This window comes from Rasamsonia emersonii (genome assembly GCF_000968595.1).
Source record: "Rasamsonia emersonii CBS 393.64 chromosome Unknown ctg1118621760037, whole genome shotgun sequence".
Classification (NCBI taxonomy): domain Eukaryota; kingdom Fungi; phylum Ascomycota; class Eurotiomycetes; order Eurotiales; family Trichocomaceae; genus Rasamsonia; species Rasamsonia emersonii.
In genome coordinates this window covers 52,857-74,720 of record NW_013563250.1, presented here as the reverse complement: position 1 = coordinate 74,720, position 21,864 = coordinate 52,857, and the positions used below count along the sequence as shown (strand labels likewise).

The following is a 21,864-nucleotide window of genomic DNA, read 5'->3' as shown; positions in this document are numbered from 1 at the left end:
GAGTTATGGAAGATGCTACCTATGGTTTCTCATACTTCTTATACCCTGTATCGTTAGCATGGGCAGATGACGGCTGGCTGTGTTGTTGCAATCCATTCTTCTTACGACTTGATACTAGATTGTACTGTATTCTCTGACTGATTCACGCGCTACAATAGCTACGTGGAGTTCTAGAAAGGTAAAAAGAAAACAAAGACAGTGCTTATGTGATTATTATCTTTCTGCCTGACTGGCCTTCAACATGCCTGTTTACTGCCATGCTTCAGAAGAATCCCTCCACGAGCTTCAACACTTCATCATACGTCTCTCCCTTGCTCAATGCACCACTCGCTCGCTGCACGATCCTGGGGATCTCATCGCGCGAGACACCCCTTTCTGTCAGACTCTGTCGCAGTCCCAGGCGATCAACCAGTCCGAGAATACGGTCGCCCACCTCAAGGGCATCGCGGTAATCGTCTCCCGTGGGCGCTCCGCCGGTTGCGGGCAGGAGTCTGGCGATCTGTCTCGCGTCCTCTGGGTTGTTCGCGGCTTTGAACTTGACGACTGGGCCGAGGGTGATGCAGCTGGTTTCGCCGTCTGGCAGAGTTAGTTACGTCTGCACATCATTTTCTATCACTGTTTAAACGTTGTTATACTCACGTGGAATCCCGTACGGACTACCCAAGGCATGTCCCAAACTATGCGACAGGCCCATCCCACCCTTGACATTCTTCCCACGCAAGCCCGAGCTAGCAAACGCAGCGAGCTGCAATCTAGTGATCAGATCCTCGTCCTTTGGGTGCGATTCGCGAGCTTTGGGCAGACACTCAAAGAAAGTCGCCAGCGCCCAATTCGACAGCGCCTTCCACGGCATCTCGGCCGCATACGGGTGATAATACGACTCGACGGCATGGTCTACAGCGCGCATCCCCGTGGCAAGCCACAGCTTTGCAGGCGTGTATCTCGCGAACTCGGCATCGTAGAAAATGGCGCTGATGCCCATGCCTGGCGCGGCAAACCCCGTCTTCACACCGTCCGCTTTGGTGTACCCCCCAGCAGCCGTACACTCTGCCGCACTGAGAGTCGTAGGAATGGCGATGTGCGTGAGGAACTTGCCTCTCCGCTCAAACATGCGGTACGAGATGGTCTTCGCGGAATCGATCGACGACCCACCCCCGACAGACAGGATCGTGTCGATGGATGGATCCGCAGCTACTTCCTCCGTCGCCAGGTCGACCTCTGCGACCTGGCCATGCTGCTTGATGCGGGAGAAGGTGCCTGCGTGATGGTGCTCGCCGAGTAAGGTCTCCAGTTGCTGGATCAGAGGCGTCTTGGTGGCGATCGATGTGACCGTGAGGATGAACACCTTCGAGTCTGGGGAGGGAAGGGTGTCGAGGAGGTGCTTCTGGACGCAGCCTGGGCCGTAGTAGAGATGCTTTAGATGGTCTTGGGGTTGCCAGAGGCCGGAGAGGGGAGATGTGGATGATTTCGTGGACATTTTGATATCAGGTATGTGCCTGGAAGAGAAAAAACAGTCAGATGGACTTGGACTGACTGACTACAAGTTTGTTTTCTACCTACTTATGCTGTACTGTACATACACTCTGTCGGTGTGATTATTTATTCCTCCTTCCACTCTTTCCCCTCCCCCCCTTGTATGTACGGAGTACGGAGTAAGTCGGTCGTACAAGGAGTCATTGTTGTAGTGTAGTGACACCACACATTTTTTTCTCTCCAGCGTTCCTGTTTGGGTTCTCTTCAAAGAAAGAACTTCATAGCTTTTTTCAAATTTTAGATTTGGCATCTTGCATGGTCACTACATACGTATAGTACAGCACACATATAGGATGCACAGCACTGTAATGATGCATGAGGGATGTCGATATGTAAGATAAATCATATGGGAGTTTCTATTTATTAATAGTTTCTATCAATCCCAGTACTTTCGGGTATCGTGCTGTACTCCGTACACACAGGCAAGGGATACAGGCTGTAAAAAACTAGAAGAAGGGGGGGAAAATAAAAATAAAAAATAAAAAGAAAGAAAGCAAGGAAGGAAGGAAGGAAGGAAGGAAGAAGAACAGATCGAGAACAACCAATTCCACATCCATGAATCAGTCGCACGAAGGGCGCATGTCAATTGAGATGGTGGGCACAGAAAAGGCGGCTACCAGTGGCCTATTAGAGTCCTATCCACAACAGTGAGGCCCAGTTGGCAAGATCCGCAACAGTAATTACACAAACGTGCTCTGCAGGAGGGGTCGGAAGGTGATCAAAAATCTTGCTGAATTCGAGAATCAGCGGTGCGCCAGTGACGGTATTCGAATTCGATTGGACTGTGATCTCTGCCGTTTGCGTAGGAAAAGCATTGGATGGATTGAGGCGAGCACTTGTTCTCGTAGTAGGCGCTTGTCCTCGTTCCCATTTCTCGATCTTGACTGTTTTCATAGCAGGACGAATCCAAATGAGCAGAACTATGTTCACTCTGCCGTCCGAATGTTCAATCCACCATCTAGCGTTAGAGCGGAGTCGCGGCAATGATTCTGACATCCCAGCCTGAATTACGAGGGATGGCCAATCCCCTTTGTTAGATCTCATACGGAGATTCTTCCAGGAGGAGTCGCCTTCCTTTGCTGACGCACTTTGGCCAAAGTACATAGTCGCCCCGATGCCACAGAATTGCTCGTATCCGATACCCATTTCTATCACTTTAGTATATATGAGCTGCCCAAAGCTCAGATGCGCCCTCTCGTAAGCTTCTGTTGGAAGCTTGATGATCAAGGTCTCGATATCGGCGAAATACGTAAACCGGATATGCCACCTAAGGTGCGTTCTGTGTTTTTCGATCTTCGCAAATTGCGCAGGCGTCACATGGTCGAAAGCGAGACGTTGGTTCTCGTCAGTTCCTTGTTCCAGTCTGCTCTACTGGGCGGCGACGATCTTCTTCATTTCTCTGATTGTTGTAATTTGACTGGAGGGTATGTCTCTGCAAGCGCCAGATCACGCGATGCAGGGACTGGTTTCGCTTCTGGCGACGATTGACTTTCATGACGGCCAGACATTGTGGAGGACTGGGGTGCTGTTGATCAAGTCGTTTCCAAGACTGGCCATTCTGGTGGTAGATATTGACGTCAAGTGGTTTGAGTGTGGACAGAGTTTGGATTCTTGGGGTGGGAGAGATTGTAGGAGGTGACCTTGGGCCAGGTCATGTGCTACGCAGCTGATCTATGCTGAGAGTAAATACAGGAGATCTCTACTGGGTTAATACGAAGATATCAAAGTGAATGCCACCATAAATCGATGCTAGATGCTAGCCAGAGTGACAACAGTTACTCAGCGCCTCCCCGACTTAGGATTTACCTAGGTACGCTGTACGGGTTGTAAGTCGGTCGTACAAGCATTCTCTACTTATTTTCCCTCGATTTCGCTGTGAGACTTAAGAGTTCGCCCTTTTTGGATGCGCTATTTTTTTTCTTTGTCGCTCTTAGTTCTTCGCTTCGCCAGGTTATCCTAGGCCTTCAGATCTGTGGAAATTCTGTACTTATTTCATAACCCAGGACAAGGATTATATACTTAGAATATGTTCCTATATATATCTGTTATTGAATTTTATTTCCATTCAGGCGCAAAAAAAAAAGAAAAGAAAAAAAAGTGATGATGAAGGTCTTTTCACAGACGCCCGAGGTTGACAACTGTCAACATAAGAGAAGGATCTGAATGGGCAAAGGTTCTCTATCTTGATACGTCGCCATTGAAGGTCAGTATCAGAATTCAGCATAGGAACCATGGCTACAGATGTTGGATCCTTTATAAGCACTTACAAAATCTCCAGTTCGGCCTGCTGCTATCTAAAATACTTATCATTGAGAGATTGAAAAAGTCGAGGATGAACTTATTTCTTGCAATAACTAGTTTGTTGCTCTCTCAACATCAAAAGGTGTGTCGTTATTGAGGAAATATGATGCCAACGAGACAAAAACTCGGATGCAGGGGGTGTCAAGAAGGATACGTGGTGCGAATGATGGGACTCAGATAAGATATCATCTGGTATACGTAGGAAGGAATGCTCCTCTCAAGTCCTTGGACTCGGTGGTGCATTTCCACATCAATATCATCACAGTCCACAGGAAGTAAGAACAGGGTGTTTTTTTTTTCTTTTGCCCGCAGGATGTAAAGAACAGGGTATTTGTTGGAAGAAAGAAGGAGATGCTAAGGGCGGGGTGATAAGAGGCGCCCAAACAAGGCAGGCAGCATCCGGTGACACGTGTTCTCCACGCCTACTAAGCTCTATTGCCCTTCCTGACATAATCGAAGTCACGCGAATTCTGCCTGGGATTGCAGGCAGTCATTCCTACATTTCTAAGCAAGATATCAATTCATTCTCGCTTACTAAACAATGATCGCTCTGCATGTCCGAAACCCCGATCTTCAGGCTACCATTACCGGAATTATCCCCTCCTCCGTCTCTCGGATGTCACGGGAAGCGTGCAGGATCCCTGGTTTGGCCCGAATCTGCTCTGCGCCAGCGAGATGGTGCAGGCGAGAATCAACAGTGCTGAAGACTGGATCTTTTCCATTTCTGGCAAGTCCAGTCGGTCCAACTCCGCCCAAAGCAAGGAACGATTTCAATTTCTTCAGCCATCGCATCTCGATCTGCAGAAGTCGTTGAGCCTATTCAAAACTGGTCTGCGCCACTAACCAGCCATGAGCCATCTGATTGATAAGGATTTATCGATCGCCCTAGAACAAGCACCCTGGTTCGTCCGTGATTGGCGTCAAACCTGGTCGCTGGGAACCATGATGACACGGGCGTCCACCACTGCAGAAGCATTGCGTCAACATATTGAACTGATAATGCGCGGTTGTACAGGACCAGTATTTCACGATTCCGAAATTCCTTCTGTCCCGAAACGAGTAATAGTTATTATTTGTCTGGGAAATCGAGAAGCGAATTTCCACGGCAATCAAATATTCCCCTTGGTTACGTTTTCGTCGCAAACGAGGCGATTTCGGAAATTTTCGAGCAATCGGTTGCACAGAGCTGTTATACGAATAAGGCTGACTCGTTCATCGTCTTCGTGTGGGTGTACGCTTCGTGAATGTCCCGCCATGGTGGAGAGTTAGGGCGACCACGATTCGGACCCCCGATCAGCTTAAATTCCAATGTGTCAGACTTGGCATCACCAATGATCCTGAGTGAATCAAAGTCCTAATTGGTGACCCAGAGACAGAGTAGAGGTGGCCTAACTTGTTGAGTCGCACAAGAGATTGCCCGAAGCTGATCGAGCCGTGGCTGCTTTCCGTCGTTCATCGGACCCGGCGCAGGTTGAGGTCTCACCGTACCACCTACATATCTCGGTCCCACCGGCAATGGGAACTCATCGGTCGTCGGTGTATGATGTCTAGGCATACATCGTGGCTGAACAGCAAACGGATCTCTCATCCACTACATCTGATTGGCTTCAGTCTCGCCCTGTCGGGTGGATCGCACAGTGTGTTTGATCTGCAGGATTCCGACACACCCCTGAGGAGGAACAGAGGCAGTGAGACGATCAACCATTTCCGATCTCAGCTTGGGAAAGTCACAATACAATAGCAATATGCGTTTGAGCGCGGTGGAAGAGGCTGATATCGCTCCTTCCTTGGTGGCCTCAGCTTTCAAACATTACGTAGTGTCCCGGACTCCCGGGCCCGGCGATCATCTTGAGGATCGCCCTTCCACAGCCTATTTTGGGAGTCATCTGCTCAATCAGAAGACCAGGAGATGTTGTCACACGGAGAATACGGGCCAAGATACCAACCACGGAACAGCCAGGTCGTTAGCACGTTGATAAGCACAACGTCGCTGACCGCATTAGGACCATGTATGACAGACTGAGGCGGACAAGGACCCTGGCGCCAAGTTCCTCACTGACTCGAAATTGTCCACCCTGACTCGAAACTGATTCGCCTCCGACCGCTGCCTATCACGAAACGAGAAAAAAAAGCAATGAATCAGGCTGCAAGCAAGCTGGGCAATGCATACTCGGCCCCGTCAGGCCTCTCTCCCCTGTCTCGATTTACATTCCTCCTTGTGATCAATGTGAATGGCTCGATGAACGATTTTTTGCTGGATATACAGCCATGTTATTGGCAATTTGCCTCAGTGAGCGTGAGGCGTATTCGGATCTTAAACAGAACGTCCTGCAATCTGTCATGTGCGAGCTCTCCATAGGTTCTGAAGCTCGGCTGTTCGCCAGGCAGGCCAATATCAATCGATATCACGACGGATCCAATAACGTGCTTGTAGGCTAGACGGCATACTGCCTCGTGGGGAGGATTTGCAGTATCTGTATGGAGTACATGGATGGATAAGCGATCTTTCATCACCCGGCTCGAACACGATGAGATGATTACAGTGCACCACCACACAATTATTGCAAACGTCGCGTGTTAAGTGGCTTAATTCCTACGCACAGTCGACAGATGGGTCTGTAATGGCCATTCCTGGCCCTCTGTCTAGGCTCCAGTCCATTCTGGGACCGTGTATTAGCGATCGCTTCCCCCGTCATCTGCTTTTGCAATAGCGGGAATTTGTTTCGAGTAATAAGATCGTATCAGATCGCTACAGGAGACGCTGTCGAGCTTTATACTCACCATCTGGCCCACGGAATCAGGCCTCTACATGTACGGCGCTTTTTACTTCAATCCTGCCAATTCTTCAGGACGCTTTCAAGTGCCACAAGACTTGGACAAATTTTGGGTCTCTGCATCAAGTCTGTGAGATATCTATTCGGATGCGCCCGGATATGTCCTCTGAAAAACAAGTAAGCTAGAATGCGTTATTCTTCCCCGTGGTACCAACGTCGACGGACTTACAGGCGGCACCTATCTTTCTTTGCCAAATTAGAGTAGCTAATTGGGCTCCTTGCCCTAGGTACATTCGTGGTCGACCCACGACCTGGCCTGCACCCACTGCCGGGAGAAGAAGATACGTTGTGGCCGTGAAAGACCTCAGTGTGCGAGCTGCAAGCGGGATGGGTTGGAATGCGGATATTCGACCCCGCGAAAGAGAGTAAACCATATCAAGCTGCTGTACGTTGTTCTTCCAGTTTTCTAGAATTATTTTTAAAAGTAGATTGTTCGTTTGTCCAGCGGGTACTAACGTCTGGCAGATGCCACAGCTTCGGTGGGCTGGAGGATCGCCTGAGCAACATCGAAGGTGAGCTCTCGAGATTGACAGCGATTCTCAGAGTCAACGGAGGCCGCGGATCCTCCTTCTTGGATCCGACGACCGACGAGGACGAGATGGTGAACACGACTGCAGCGGAGGCAAAGTTCACCGACGAGACTCCCTGTCGGATCGTAACGGATCGCCACATCGTTCGCAGCCAGGGGGACCTCATCGATCGGTACCACGGCCCGTGTACTTTGTTTGCTCTCTGCAAGGAGTTTTGTGATACTATCCTGTCGGAAAGACAGATCCATTGCTCACCTTCATCACAGAGTCAGCCGCAGCAGGGCGAGATGCATGATGGCGTCGCTCGCAATGAAGAGCTGAAAGGGCTGCTTACTCGCTTGTGCCTGGAAGCGCAGATCGAAGAGACCTTCGATTTGCCGCCGGGCTACAACCCCGTTCGACTGCCTCCCAAGCAGTTTCTCCTGATGGCTCAGACCCAATTCTTCCAGCAGTCCGACTACACGACCGATATATTCGTGCAGTCCAATTTCCTATCCAACGTGGAACGGATCTACAGTCGGCCGTTCGCGCCGGCGGATGAGGCGTGGGCCATCTGCTTCAATGTCGTCATTCTGCTTGTTCTTGGCTTCGAGAACCCTAACCATGGCAGCAATGATTCGCTCATGGGGTCCCAGTTTGTGCGACCATTTCTCCTCACGGTCCGTATGGCTCTCAGCAACCCCCGGATCCTAATGGCTCCGAAATTAATTAATGTCCAAGCTCTGGCTCTACTGGTGAGTTGATTGTCGCCTCCAGGCTCGTTCGGAAGGACTGACGAGAGGCAACCAAAGAGTGTCGCTGCCCAACAGTACTACCCGCCAGGCTTCGCGGAGTCGATCTTTGCGCAGGCCTGCGTGCTGGTGCGGACCATTGGTCTTCACCAGATGCACGCTGCTTCAAATGGGGTCAGTCAAGAGGAGGCGGAGGAGAGATTTAAGGTCCTCCGGTCGTTGTACCTTCTTGATAAGAGCTGTGCCATCTCACGAGGGTCGATTTGCTGGCTCCCTTCATTTGACTGCGGCATCTCCTCCGTGCTCAGTCAACCGGCATTTTCTGATCCGACGTATGCGGCACGCATGGAACTGGCCATGCTGCAAGAGGAGATCTATCGGCTCTTTCACTCCGCCGAGTCCCAGAAGCAGTCTGTCGCCGAGCACAAGATTGCCCTTGCACGGGTGGACCAAAGACTGGAACGCTGGGCGAATGCACATGACATATATAGCTCATCGCATCTGGTGGGGCAGGATATTGACTTGAAGCTGGATTACTTTGCCGCTCGCATCACGGCCTTTCATGGGAGTCCCGATCCGGGTCATCTCCGGCGGGCGTTGAACGACGCGAGGGCGAGCTGCCTGCTGTTGCTGACATCCCTCGACGAGCACAATCCGGCTATGGTTGAATGGCTGGAGGGTCTGTTGCTTTCGATGCATTCACTGAAATTTGTGGATAGGAAACTGGGTCAGCAGCAGGATAAAAACACGCAGGATCATGCAGACTTTGCTGCTGCGAAAAACGAAAAGGCTCATGAGCCGGGCCCATCCCACTTCCACCGTCTGCTCAGCTCGTTTCCTGTGCCGGCATTCTTCCTGATGGCGAAGAACATTGTGGGGTCCATCTCAGGCGACAATCAGGCCCAAGCGGAAGGGGACCTCAATCTGCTGCAGATGGTGTGCGCCTGCTTCAAAGGACTGGATTCGCGAATCCCAGCGGACAATTATACCCGTCGAGTAGGCCGCGCGTTCGAGAGATTACTCGAAATTATCCACCTCATAATCAATCCCCAGACGTCGTCGTTAGAAACTCAAGACAGCTTCCATAGCCAGGGAACACCATCCACACAGAGTCTAGTTGCTGGTGTGCCGAATCTTACAGACTTTGGTGATCTGACATCGCCAACGGGAGCAGTGCCTGCTGTGACGGTGTCCTGGGATGGCTTCACGAATAAGAGCACTACGGTCACTACCAATACGAATCAGATTGACACACCCGGCACGATCACTCCGCCCAGCTTGCTGACTCCAGTAGACATGTCCTATCTGACCCAGCCGGCGGACGCACTCCGGCAGCAGTCTTATCCATCCAGAGCCCCGAGGCGTCCGATGGGACCTCCAAGCAGGAAACGTCGGCATCTCAGCGACGAGGACGTAGTGTCGATGGACAGTCAGTCTGAGACGTTTCTGTTCGATCTGTTGGCATCGAACCCAGATATGTCGTTTGACATTCAGTCATAGAAGGCAGAATCGTGCTCGGTTTGTAGAGAGTACCATGTGTATATTCAGTATGATCGGTTTAATTAAAAGATTTTCTTGGATAATGGAAATGAAAACAAGACCTTCGTCTGTGGAGTTGGAATAGAATCTTGACGTCTGTTAGAGACAGGTGTTCGAACTTGCTGGCAGATGGGCTTCAGGTATATAAGAAAAAGAAAAGGGCCTTAATCTATCGGCATTTAATCTATTGTGTCGCGGCAGGCTGCATGGGAAGGCATGCAAGGCCATGACTCGGAACCCGAACCGGCCGGTCAGTGTGTTGGCAGGTCAGCCACGTCGAATATTTATCCTCCGTGGTGATTCTCTGCAGCTGATAGATCGAAAAAAAAAAGAAGAATCGAAAAAAAGAGAGACATCAACTTCCTTTCACAGCAAGAAAGACAAGACACGTCGAATCAACAATACAGACAGACAGACAGACAGACAACAGACAGACAATGGCACAGTCCGAACCAGTCACCCTGCTATCCCTGGCTGGGGAGATCTTCTACGAAACGTATAATCTGATCAAACAGCTGAGACGCGACGGGATCGCGGAGCCCTCGCTCGAAGTCGGCGCCACCAGCGCGGTCTGGACAACGCACACGGGAGCCATCGAGCGGGCACGCAGCACCATCTGGGGCCTGACGAAGCAGCTGACCAAGCTGCTTGACGGGCCGCACGGGTTCCTGCACGAGTACGTGTCGTCCAACTGGGACCAGGGGGCGTTGTATACGCTGCTGGAGAGTGGCGTGCTGGAGAAAATCCCCCTCGACGAAGAAGTGCACGGCGTGCACGTGTCGGAGCTGGCGGCGAAGTCTGGGATCCCGGAGGATAAGCTGCTCTGCATTCTGCGTCTGAACGCCTGCGAGGATATCGTGAGGGAGGTGTCTGAGGGTGTGTTTGCCCATACAGCGATATCGGAGCAGCTGGTGCGGGATCCCAAGTTCAGGGCGTTTATTGGGTTTCAGTATGTTTAATATCACAAGTGTCAATCTTGGTATCTTTCTGACAGCTTAGCAGACTGTTTGAGACCCGCGTGGCCAGCGCCCATCTGGCGGACACGTTGAAGAGGAAGCCCAACGACTACTGGACTGGGCAGTCGGCATTTAACTATGCGTGGGTTGATACTTTCCTGACGAGTCGTCATCTACTTTACTGACCTAGAGTTGAATCAGCTGGGGAAAACCAATGTACGACTGGCATCGAGCCCACCCAGACAAAGCGAAGCGGTTCCAGCTGGCCATGGAGGGTGTCTCGCAGAGTGAGTTGACAGTGGCCTAATTCTGTTTCTTGAATTTACGCTTATATGTACCTTTTTTTTTCTTTTTGACAGCTCTCGACCCCGGAAATGCCCTCTTCCATGACTGGTTCACGACGAATACAAAGGGAGATGCGCGCCCTCTGGTGATCGAGATTGGCGGAGGCGATGGACCAGTATCGCGATTTCTAGCAGGGGAGTTCCCAGCCCTGTCATTCGAAGTACAGGACGCATCGGAAGCTCTTCTCGCCAAGGGTCGGCAATCGCTCCCTTCAGAGTTACAAGGACGGATCCAATTCCAGCACCACGAACTCTTTGCGCCGCAGGAGCAGAAGCTGCCTGGAAGGTCTACAGGGAAAGCGCTGATCTACATCATCAGGAACATTCTCTGGAATCTACCGGACGAGAAATGCATCCGATTACTCCAGACCTTCGTCCCCGTGATGGCTAACAATCAGAACGCAGTCGTCCTGGTCAACGAGCTCCTGTCCCCCGCGCCGGGGACGTTTGCGCCGCACGTCGAAAAGGCCTATCGACGGCGGGACGTGACGCTGACGACGATGCACAATGTCAAGCAGAGGAGGGAGGGGGAGTGGAGGGCGTTGTTCGAGAAGGCGAGTCCGGAGTTTAGCGTATGCAGAACCTTGGATGTAATGTATATTTTTTTTGTTGCTGATGCTTCTACAGGTCAATCTCACTGCTGGCTTTACTTCGCATAGCTCTCGCGGTCTGTGGGAATTGCGCTGGGCGGGTGGAAATCGAGGTTAGTTGTGCTGTGCTGGGAGTAATTCTTAGGTAGTGGTCTGAAAAGGATATGATATGACTGAATTCGCTGCTTATTCGAGAATGAGAGAAGAGCTGCGAGTGAGCTTTTCCTGCCCCTATTACCATATATCTTTCTTCTCTATAAAGCAGGTCCATATCGTCTCTCGTGTCTATATTGATATCCATTGTTAATTGAATAAAGCGACTCGTCTAGCCCTAACTAGACGCCCTAGCCCTAGACCTAAGCCCTGCTCGAGTTGAGTGTCAGCTGACTCGTACTCCCATCCCCTCTGTACGTCCCCGAGACATTCCTTTTCTGTCGTTCTACATCCACTCCCAACCTAACGAGTCAGTCGAGTCAGTGCGTATGTCCGAAATCCGACCGGGAGAGCAGAGCAGTTGCGGCCTTTCACATGCCATGTCTGTGCGGTACATCATACGATCGACAGGTCACATTCAACCGGGAACCGAACAGATCTTGTTTTTTTTTGTGTCGAGTACAGTACGGAGTACAACAACATGGAGTACTACCAGCATCCGGTGTGGACGCGTGTACCACAAAGACGAGCGACGAGAGCGACAATGTTGCACTTGCAAACGGATAGTTGAATGATGGATGGTCCGGGCGGCCAATACAAGGCGGACAATCACACGACAATCACGTTGTATCTACCCATGTGGTTAGTTCCTCTGTCGAGTCTTTCTTGACGGCCTGATCAGATCAGATCAGATCTGTCGTGCAATACGATTGATGGAAGGATGATAAGGGAACGGACATACATACATGTGAAGATTGAACATCTCCGGATTCCGACCGAGAGGACGATCAGACGATCAAGTCGTCAGTCAGGCCGTCAGTCAGTCAGTCAGTCTGAATGTCTGTCTGTCTGTGCTCGGATGAGATAAGAAATATGTCTGTCTGTGCGATTTCGCGGCGGGCGCGTATTCTTTTATAACTAGCAAGAGACGAACGCGACATTCCCATCCTGGAGGATCAGGCAACAAGAGTTGTTTGTTTTGCTGCTGGTGATAGCTGTACTGTACATATATTCACAGTATACAACGCGACGAGGAGGTCTTGTTTTATTGTCTATTCTTTAAGTCTGCTGCCTGCGAATCGAATATGGACGCCGCTACCTACGAATACGCAAAGACGCTTCATATCCACCATTTCAAACCGGACGAGGTGCCGTGGCGCCGGCTGGGGCAGTGTAAGTCGCCAGACGTAAGTCTGGAATCTGACTTGACTAAGTGTTGATTGCAGACCTCTACCGAATCGTCGAGGACGGATCCAATACCCAATACCGCCTCGCTGCCATCGAGAGCCTGCTCCCACCGCGAAGCAAGGGACCAGTCTTTCACTTCCATGAGATGCACGATGAGGGGTTCTTCGTGATTGTCAGTCTATATGCATTCCTCATAATGCTGTCTACTGATATCTATCTACAGAAGGGAACCGTCCGATTCCACTCCCCGGGCCGGCCCGACATCGACGCCAAAGCCGGCGACATGGTGACCGTGCCGATCCGGCTGCCGCACCGGTTCAGCAACCCGTTCGATGAGGAGGCCGTGTTCGTGAACACCATCACGCCGGGATTCTTCGTCCGCTACTTTGAGTATCTGGAAGAGCTGATCGGCGAGGGCACGGAGCTCACCGAGGAGGTCAACCGGGCGGCGCTGCTGCGGTTTGCGACGGTGCCGCTGGGAAAGGCGGCCTTGACGCAGTTGGAGGAGCCGGTGCTTGCTGAGACGAATGGAAATGAAAATGGAAATGAGGCCGAGGAAGATGCTTCGAAGGACGATTCGAAGGACGTCTCGAATGGAGATGCTGCTACGCCGAAAGATGGTGCCAATGAAGATGGTGCAGGCTCAAAGGATGTGCCAAAGGATGGCCTAACTGGGAATACGAATGGAAATGCTGCTGCTTCGAAGGAAGCTTCGAATGCAGATGCGAATGACCACGCGGGTGGACATGCAGATGCAGATGCAAACGCAGACGCAGACACTCCTCAGCCAGTTGGTGTCCAGGACTGAATGGGTGAATCCCTGCATTGTCATCCTTGAGACCAGGGCTAAGATTATATAGGCCCAGCCTAGATCTAGCTTTCGATCAATGAAGTGGTTTGATTCAGTTTGTGCATACAGAGGACGGCTTTACTCGGACTCCGAGCTGTTGTGTCACAACTAGGTTAGCAGTCTTAATAGCAATTTACACTTTACGGTGGCAGCTGGTTGGTCATATCTGGATTGTATTCCATGGACAAGGGTCGTTGCTTACCGACAGTTGTTCCGTTGTCACACCACGGACTTAGACGGACTTACGATATTCTTCTGTCTATGACACTCTTTCGTTGCTAGGGTCCTGCCAGAATAAGTGTCTTGCACTGTCTGCTGCTTCTTCTGCTTCAAGAGAGGCACAGCGCCTGCCAATGCAACGATAGACAAACACCTTGTTGTATCAACACGACAAAAGACACGCATCTGCATCAAGACTCGCTCTATTTTCTCCGCTCAGCAAAATGATCCTCTTCCCCCGGCTCCAACTCATCGAACTCGAAGACCTGCCCTGGTTCCCCTCCTGGATCCGCGAATACGCGCATCTGCTCCTCGCGCAGGTCTGGCGGACTAAAGGGCTAGGCAAATCCACTACAACGGCCTCGCAAGCCTGCGACATCCTGCTCGAGCAGCTGCAGCTGCAAGACAGCAGCAGCAGCACTAAGGGGGAGGACATCTCATCCTTCGTCTTCGTCGACGCCTGCGCCGGCGCGGGCGGTCCCACGCCCATCCTGGAACGAACGCTGAACAGCAAACTGCAATCTCGAGGCTGCCAGCCCGTCCAGTTCGTCCTCGCGGATCTGTACCCTCATCTGGACACCTGGCGGCAGATCGTCAAGCGGAGCGAGTGCATTTCGTATATCGAGAAGCCGGTCGATGCAACTCGCACGGTGAAGTACCTGCCTGATGGCGAGAGGAAGAAGGAGTGTCGGATGTTTAATCTTTGCTTCCATCATTTTGATGACGACAGTGCGAGAAAGGTGCTTAGGAGCGCTGTTAAAGGGGCGGATGCGTTTGTGTGAGTATATTACCTTGCTGTCTGTCGTGTTATCCTATTATCAGTGTCATTATCCCATTTCCTTTTTTTTAGACAAAAGTATATAGCTAATATGGGGTACTGTAGTATCTTCGAACTCACCCACCGCACCATCTCCGCCCTGCTAAACACAACACTCGTCGTCCTCGGCACGCTGCTTACGACGCTTCACTGGTTCTGGCACTCGCCGCTGCACATGGTATTCACGTACATCATCCCGATCATCCCACTGTTTTTCGCCTGGGACGGGTACGTGTCGTGCATTCGGGGCAGGACGGAGAGGGAGCTTCGGGCTCTTATCTACGATAGGAGGAGGAGTGGCGGCCAGCACGCCAATGGCGTTGATGATGACGATGATGAAGTTGACTTGTCCGAATGGGAGTTTCGTAGTGGCGAGAAGCTTGTCTTGCCGCCGTTTGGGTATCTGTATTGGTTTGTGGGGGTGAAGAGGAGTAGCAGGAGGAGCTGAAGAGGGAATTCGGGGAAAGGTAGTTCTTATCAGGGGCAGTAATGATTGGTATTATAATAATTTTTCTTCCATAGGAATGCGAAATAATTCTGGAGATGTGGTAAAGATCTATATACTGAGAATTATTAGTATAATAAAGCATAATACTATCCAGTTACTCTGCCTTTGCAGAATATTTAATTAGGTATACTTGATTTTTACGATATAACGTGAAGAGGAAAGAAGGTAACTAGGCATTTTCTTTCCAGTACCACTATCTCTGTGAATTTATTTATAACATGGTCTCTTCCTCTGTCAACAGTATCGAAACATTCCCACCTTCTCTGCGTAGAGAATATCGCAAGTGAAAAACTCGTTTCATAGCACATTTCTAGCTAATTTTCTTTTGGAAGTATATTGTTCCTAATAGTAATACTTTTTATATCCATTCTGGTATTATATGATATATATTCCTAGGATATCAAGGAACTACCCTCTGAATTTCTATTCCTTCCTATCGACTGGCGTCACCCTACACATCAACGGCGGCTTAAGCCAAAACCCAAACACGCGCTGCGAATCATGCCATGCGCTAATGCTACTGCTACTGCTGGTCATCGTCTCGTCCAACTCCAGATCGAATCGCCACAGCATCCTTGCCAGAATGAGCCGCATCTCCGCCCGCGCGAGGTTCTTCCCCAGACAGTTGCGCGGGCCGTACGAGAACGGCTGCAGACAGGCCCTGTTGTCGCGGTCGAAGGGGTTTTGGTCTCGCCGGTCTGGAAGCCATCGCTCCGGCAGAAAGGAGTCTGCCTGGTGGAAGTTTGCTGGATGTCGGAAGCAGGCGAAGTGGTTCACGCCGACGGTTGTCCCCACGGGGACAAAGGAGCCGTCGATATCCTCGCCTCCGGCTGGCGTGTCGGGGACTACTCGGGGCAGCGTGACGGCCACAGGGGGGTAGATGCGCAAGGTCTCGGTGAGGACAGCGTCGAGATACTCGAGGTTGTTGATGCTCGACAGACGGATGTCGTCTTCGGACGCAAACGTCGTTCGGATCTCCGTCGTCAGTCTCTCGTATACGTCCCGGTGCGTGAGGATGTAGAACGTCGCGCCCGCCAGCAGAGTGGCAGTCGACTCAGACCCGGCGATGCTGAGCGAGAAGGCGTTGACGTTGATCTCAGCGCGCGACATGCCCTTCTCGTCGTTGGCAGCGAGGATGTAGTACAGGAAATCCTTGCGATCTGTCTGTCGCTGCACACGCCGGTCGACCGTGTTCATGGCCCGCTGCATGTTCTGCGCTCTGGCCCCCACAACGGCCTTGGGCAGGAAGAACTGCCGCACGCCCAGCAGGCCGTAGTATTTCAGCATCTGCATGAAGGTGAGCTCCTTGGCGATGGCCTTGATGGACCGCACGAACGGGTCGTACTCGCCCTTGTCCAGACAGCCGAACTGTTCGCCGAATGACAGGTCGCCGATCAGGTCGTATGCTACCCAAATCAGTGTGCTGATCCTCTGGTAAGGGACGAGGAGGGTGCAGGCGCACTGGCAAAGTTGTACCATGCCACCAGGTCCACTGCCCCCGAGGCACAGCGCGCAGAGACCTGCTCCAGCAGCTTGTCGACATATGTCTGCAGTATAGATTCCTGCTCGCGGAGGGCCTTTTCGGAAAAGGCGTGAGAGAGTAGTCGTCGCTGACGGATATGCGTCTGGCGATCGGCTGTCAGAATGTCTTGCTGATTATTAGCCTGCAGACAGGATAGTATAAGGAAGCAGCATACTCGGCACCCCCGTCGGCGTGTGCAGCGAAAACACCGGGTCCTTGCCCATCTCCGTCGACCGCTGCCCATAGATGGTTTTCCAAGCTGTGTCGGAGGTGAAGGAGAGCTCGTTGGGCGCGACGCGCACGACGTGGCCATACTGGACATGCAGCTTCAGCAGCTGGTGGTTGAGCCGGCCATGGAACTGATACCAGCACCAGGGCAGCCGCGAGGCCGCCCACAGCGTTGGGCCGGGAAGCGCCGCAAGGGGTGGAAGAAGACGTTGTAGACGATGTGGATTGTGGCCCAGAAGGCGAGCTGCGAGCTGTCAGTGTGCTGTCAGATTGATTGATTGAGTTGGCGGCTGACAAGAAGCAGGCAGGCAGCAGCCGCAGCTACAGCATCTGTCATGGTGATATCTTCACATAGAAGAATATCAATTATCAATGTTTAATTTTGGTGGACGTATGTATGTGCAATTCCAAGGGAGACCAGTTGACCCTCAGCCAAGTCGGACAGCCAGAGTAGCAGAAAGCAACAGCAAGAGCTCCCTCAGGCAGTATCATTCTCAGATCCCATCCACAGCACATTCCACTGCTCGTCTCGACCAGTCTGAGCCTGTGCAACATCGGAGTGAAACATCACCAGTTCGCTTGCAGCGGAGAGAATCATCGCCGACTCCGTTTGCTGCCTGTCTCTCTGACGGTCTCTCCTGCGGACCACGGCTTCCGGAGAAGTCGCCGACAAGGCGGCCAAATGGGACAATTATCCTTGTGGCCTGAGCTGAACTGGCCTGTGCTGGACTGTTTTTCGGAAGCCGTAAAGGCGAGAATGGCAGCTGCTGTCGGCCCTGTGATAATGCCGAGGTGAGAAGAAGTCGTCAGCACGAGGATGAGTAAAGAAACTTTGGATGCGATTAAGAAAGAGAGTGTTCTTGTTTCTGCTTGATTCTGCAAGTAGTACGCTGATTACGATTTTGCTATACGATTATCATCTCAGCGACAACATGGCAGACAGCAAGCCCGCGAAAGACCTCCACATCCTCATCATCGGAGCTGGTGAGGACACCTGAACAAGATTGATAACTCGTGCTGATTGAACAGGCATCACCGGGCTGGTGCTGGCCCAGGCGCTCAAGAAGGTACGTACACTCCAAAGCACATCACATCACATCACAGCTGACAGCACAGAATGGCATCCGCTACACCATCTTCGAGAAAGAAGTCAAGCTCAACTACCGGAGCAACGAATGGACCATGGCCATCCACTGGGCCCTCGACCGGCTCGAGCGTCTCTTCCCCGCCGACGTCTTCGCCAAACTGGCCGACGTGTCCTGCAACCCGGCCATCCCCATCGACGCCGGCGGCAACTATCCCATCATCCACGGCGAGACGGGCGATCTGCTGGCGGGCGTTCCCTACGCGAAGGGGCTGCGCGTGCCGCGGAGCAGGATGCGGGCGTTGTCGGCGGAGGGGATAGAGGTGCAGGTAGGGACACCATCATGTATATGAGTCTATTCATGTTGACATCAGCAGTACGGCAAGAACCTCGTCGACGTAGCCTTCAACGAGAGCGGCGACGGCGTCATCGCCAGCTTCAGCGACGGCACCATCGTGGCCGGGTCGATCCTCATCGGCGCCGACGGTCCTCGCTCGAAGGTGCGAGAGATTGCCATGGGCAGCGCCGACAAGGCGCGCGTCAGCAAGTTCCCCATCTTCCACACCAACATGACTGTGTGCTACGGCGATGCCGACAAGGCCCGCTACCTGCGCCAGCGTTTCCCGACCAGCTATCTGGCGCTGAGCCAGCGGTCGTTTCACGCGTTTCAATCGAGTATGCCTGATGATATAGTCTTTTAAGAACGAAACTGATTATATGTACAGTCTCCAGCATGCCCGACGGCCCTGACCACCCCGAGTCATGGGTCTTCCACCTGGCCATGGCCTGGCTGGGCGACAACGACAACCAGCTCAGCTACAAGGAGCGGCTGGCGCTGATAAAGGAGCGGGCGAAAGAGCTGGGCGAGCCAGCACGGTCTGCCTTTCAGTGGATTCCCGAGGACACGCAGGTGCACAAGGCCGACATCAGCTACTGGATTCCGCAGCCGTGGGACAACCACGGGGGGAGAATGACGCTGGTGGGCGATGCGGCGCATCCGATGCCTCCGTGTGAGTGTACCTGCCGTCAGACCAGAGCTTGCCTACTGATTATGTGTGTTTTGGCGTAGATCGCGGCCAAGGCCTGAACCACTGCATCTGCGACATCACCTACCTGATCGACGCCATCCAGCGGGTTCGCGCAGGAGACGCCAGTTTCAGCGAGGCCATCACTGCGTACGACGAGGAGATTGTCCCTCGTGGACGGGAGGAGGTCAAATGCTCGGTGGAGAACGGCTTCATGCTGCACGACTGGGAGCTGGTGCAACAGAGTCCCGTGTTTACGAATGGCTTCCGGCCGATGACGGGTCATGACAAGGAGGATGCTGCTGCTGCTGTCAGCGAGCATGCTCAAGTTAGAAAGCAGCAGGAGGAAGAGGATCGTAGGGTAGCTGCTCAGTAGCTGTTTGTTTCAACCATAACGAGAACAGTTTCAGATGGATTATCTCAGCTATATACAGTTACATGAGCTATATGAGCTATATACAGTCCAAACAATATACATACCGTGAAATCCGCAATCACTACTCTGACTACATCTGTAAATGTATGAATGTAACAAAAAAAAATCGAGCCAGAGCAAGAAATGTAGAACAAATAAATCATTTATCTACGATAGAAGCAGAAAAAGGCAGTCATTATAATCAGTCACTGCCATCAGATATCAGTAACAGTAATCAATGTCAATCCATACTATACGTATATCGACAGTGTATGTGGACATGTCAGCCGCAATCATAGCTTCTTGATTCAATTCAACCCTGGAGTCGAACTCGAACTCGACTCGAACTCCAAAAGGGCCAGGACAGTTCATCCAAGAGCTGAGAAGGACTGAGCAATCACTCAATTACCTATGTTACGTAGTTAATTAGCTAGTTATTGGGTGGTGTTGTTAAGACGTAGACAGAAAGGAAGAACGAAAGTAAGGCTTTGATTGAGGATTTGATTGAGGTAGCACAAATAAAAATGAATCAATAATCCACACATGCCATGCCATGCCACGCCCTGCCGCGCCCTGCCATGCCCTATCTTGTACTCACTCATGCACTTCGGCTTCCGAGCAAAAAAAAAAGAAAAAGAAAAAAAAATCACCGCTCGGTCAGTCGGACACAACACCTCCGAAGTAGCCCTTATCCTTAGTCCTAGGTGAGGCGGAACGAGATGAGGTGAGAAATTAATCACGTCCAATATCAATAATTATAGTAATCATTATAATATCATGATAATCATGGGTTAATGACGTCTGCCTACCTGCCTATTCCGATATTCTGATTAGAATAGATAGTCTAGATCGTCGGGATGTTTTGTTCGAGCCATTCGGAGATTTTTTTTCTTTTCTTTCATTTCTTTTTTAATCTCCATTTTCACGTGCTGAGTGAGGAATTAAATCAAATCGAATTTCATGAGAGATTTCTCTTTTTTTTTTCTCGTTCCCTCGTTTGCTACGTAGGACGGACAAGTGGGCCAGGGGAGGCCAGCCAAGGGGGAAATTTAGAAAAACAAAAAGAAAGGAAGTAAGGAGACAATTCCATTCTAGAATAACTAAATTAAGAAGTTCTTGATATTTAGTTCATTCGGGAAGTTAAAAAAAAGGAATGGGGCTGGCTGGGAAGCGAGGTAAGGAGCAGAGCAGGGAAATGAGCTACGTGAAAAATGAAAAGAATACATGCCTAAAAAAGAAATACAAACCAGGCAGAAAGAGTAAGGAAGAAGAGGTCCGAATGTTAGTAGAGTACAACAAGCACATATCAGCACATGAATGTACTACATGAATCCATCCAGGGAAAAGAAAAGAAATTCGAATTCGAATCGTCCAGTCGGGCAAGTCCATACATACATACGTTCAGGTTGAGGTCCATCTCGACCAGGATCCCAGTTCAGCTCTATATCCATGTCCATGTCAATGTCCAGGTCTAGATCGACGAGCATAAAGGTGATAGCTAGCAAGTTAGTCACCTAAAACTTGGAGTATCTCCCTTCTTCTTCTAAGACAACAAACAAACTCAGAAGCAGAATAGTTCGTGAGCAGCACGACTAAAACCCTACTTGAACTATTCCATCTCAAACGCCTATCCAAGACATACATACTCCACAATCCAAACCAATCCAAACTAGAACAGAACAGAAATCATCCCTTAACACATTCCTTATAACCCTAAATCCTCATACTAAACTAAGTCAAATTCCACAAAATGGCTTCATCCCAAACTCCATCCAACGAGCGACAAAAGAAACTCTTCGCCCTGACCATCTGCGCATACCGCAAACCAGGCATGGACGAGGACGCCTACCACCGGTACACGAGCGAGACGCACGCGGCGCAAGTGAAGGAGCTGCTGGTGCGGAAGAAGATTGTGGGTTATACGATGGTGTGTTCTACCTTCCACGAAAAAAAAAAGTAATAAATTCAATATAATTTTAAAACACCTCCTTCCTTCTGGATGGCAATAGCAACACAACACCACCGCAACAAAAGCCATGATGGCGCAGATCTTTGGTGACCTCCCCGAGTGCAGCGTCTCCGACTGCGACTGCTTCATCCAGATCGTCTTCCGCGACGTCCAGGACTACATCGCCGTCAAGGAAGATCCGCACTACGCGCAGATCATTGCCCCGGACCATGCCTACTTCGCTGATATGGCCAGGACGACCATGGTGACCGGGTGGTTGGATACGCTTGTTGTTGATGGACAGGTTGTCTGAAGAGGGATTCCTGACTGAACTGGGCCAGCAGAGAACGAATCAATTGAATGGTCCTCCATCTATTTCTTTTTCCTAAATTGGTCAGATGTAGAATCCTGTATATCGTAACCTGCCAGCCTCCGAATACTTCTCGTAAATGTTTGTCTTTCAATTAATAATTCCATTTTCAATTAATAATATCTAGCATAGTTTAACAGATCACTCAAAGTTAACCTCCCAAGGAATGTGACTCAGCT

At 51.0% G+C, this 21,864-nt stretch overlaps 7 protein-coding genes across 7 annotated transcripts; 5 read left to right on the top strand and 2 right to left on the bottom strand.

Annotated features, from left to right (window-relative positions):
• Positions 1 to 262: 262 nt before the first annotated feature.
• Positions 263 to 2,679, bottom strand: T310_2733 (Maleylacetate reductase; the record flags this gene model as incomplete). Its single annotated transcript, XM_013474398.1, has 5 exons — positions 263 to 576; positions 640 to 1,496; positions 1,581 to 1,757; positions 1,804 to 1,889; positions 2,224 to 2,679. 5 exons carry the CDS (start codon positions 2,677 to 2,679, stop codon positions 263 to 265), a joined length of 1,890 nt encoding a protein of 629 aa, XP_013329852.1.
• A 4,088-nt stretch (positions 2,680 to 6,767) lies between these two features.
• T310_2732 (transcription factor Cys6) lies at positions 6,768 to 9,429 on the top strand (the record flags this gene model as incomplete). The annotated part of the gene is made up of 4 exons (XM_013474397.1): positions 6,768 to 6,785; positions 6,896 to 7,053; positions 7,134 to 7,932; positions 8,047 to 9,429. 4 exons carry the CDS (start codon positions 6,768 to 6,770, stop codon positions 9,427 to 9,429), a joined length of 2,358 nt encoding a protein of 785 aa, XP_013329851.1.
• A 476-nt stretch (positions 9,430 to 9,905) lies between these two features.
• T310_2731 (O-methyltransferase) lies at positions 9,906 to 13,507 on the top strand (the record flags this gene model as incomplete). The annotated part of the gene is made up of 7 exons (XM_013474396.1): positions 9,906 to 10,417; positions 10,626 to 10,711; positions 10,784 to 11,340; positions 11,396 to 11,471; positions 11,698 to 11,902; positions 12,530 to 12,684; positions 12,738 to 13,507. 7 exons carry the CDS (start codon positions 9,906 to 9,908, stop codon positions 13,505 to 13,507), a joined length of 2,361 nt encoding a protein of 786 aa, XP_013329850.1.
• Positions 13,508 to 13,992: 485 nt separating this feature from the next.
• On the top strand, positions 13,993 to 15,033 carry T310_2730 (uncharacterized protein; the record flags this gene model as incomplete). The annotated part of the gene is made up of 2 exons (XM_013474395.1): positions 13,993 to 14,546; positions 14,652 to 15,033. The coding sequence occupies 2 exons, from the start codon at positions 13,993 to 13,995 to the stop codon at positions 15,031 to 15,033; spliced, it is 936 nt and encodes a 311-aa protein (XP_013329849.1).
• A 483-nt stretch (positions 15,034 to 15,516) lies between these two features.
• Positions 15,517 to 16,928, bottom strand: T310_2729 (Cytochrome P450; the record flags this gene model as incomplete). The annotated part of the gene is made up of 3 exons (XM_013474394.1): positions 15,517 to 16,499; positions 16,556 to 16,757; positions 16,791 to 16,928. The coding sequence occupies 3 exons, from the start codon at positions 16,926 to 16,928 to the stop codon at positions 15,517 to 15,519; spliced, it is 1,323 nt and encodes a 440-aa protein (XP_013329848.1).
• Positions 16,929 to 17,627: 699 nt separating this feature from the next.
• T310_2728 (Monooxygenase) lies at positions 17,628 to 19,328 on the top strand (the record flags this gene model as incomplete). The annotated part of the gene is made up of 7 exons (XM_013474393.1): positions 17,628 to 17,635; positions 17,730 to 17,827; positions 17,873 to 17,910; positions 17,960 to 18,256; positions 18,305 to 18,602; positions 18,653 to 18,937; positions 18,997 to 19,328. 7 exons carry the CDS (start codon positions 17,628 to 17,630, stop codon positions 19,326 to 19,328), a joined length of 1,356 nt encoding a protein of 451 aa, XP_013329847.1.
• A 1,789-nt stretch (positions 19,329 to 21,117) lies between these two features.
• Positions 21,118 to 21,628, top strand: T310_2727 (uncharacterized protein; the record flags this gene model as incomplete). Its single annotated transcript, XM_013474392.1, has 2 exons — positions 21,118 to 21,294; positions 21,377 to 21,628. 2 exons carry the CDS (start codon positions 21,118 to 21,120, stop codon positions 21,626 to 21,628), a joined length of 429 nt encoding a protein of 142 aa, XP_013329846.1.
• Between the last annotated feature and the right edge of the window lie 236 nt (positions 21,629 to 21,864).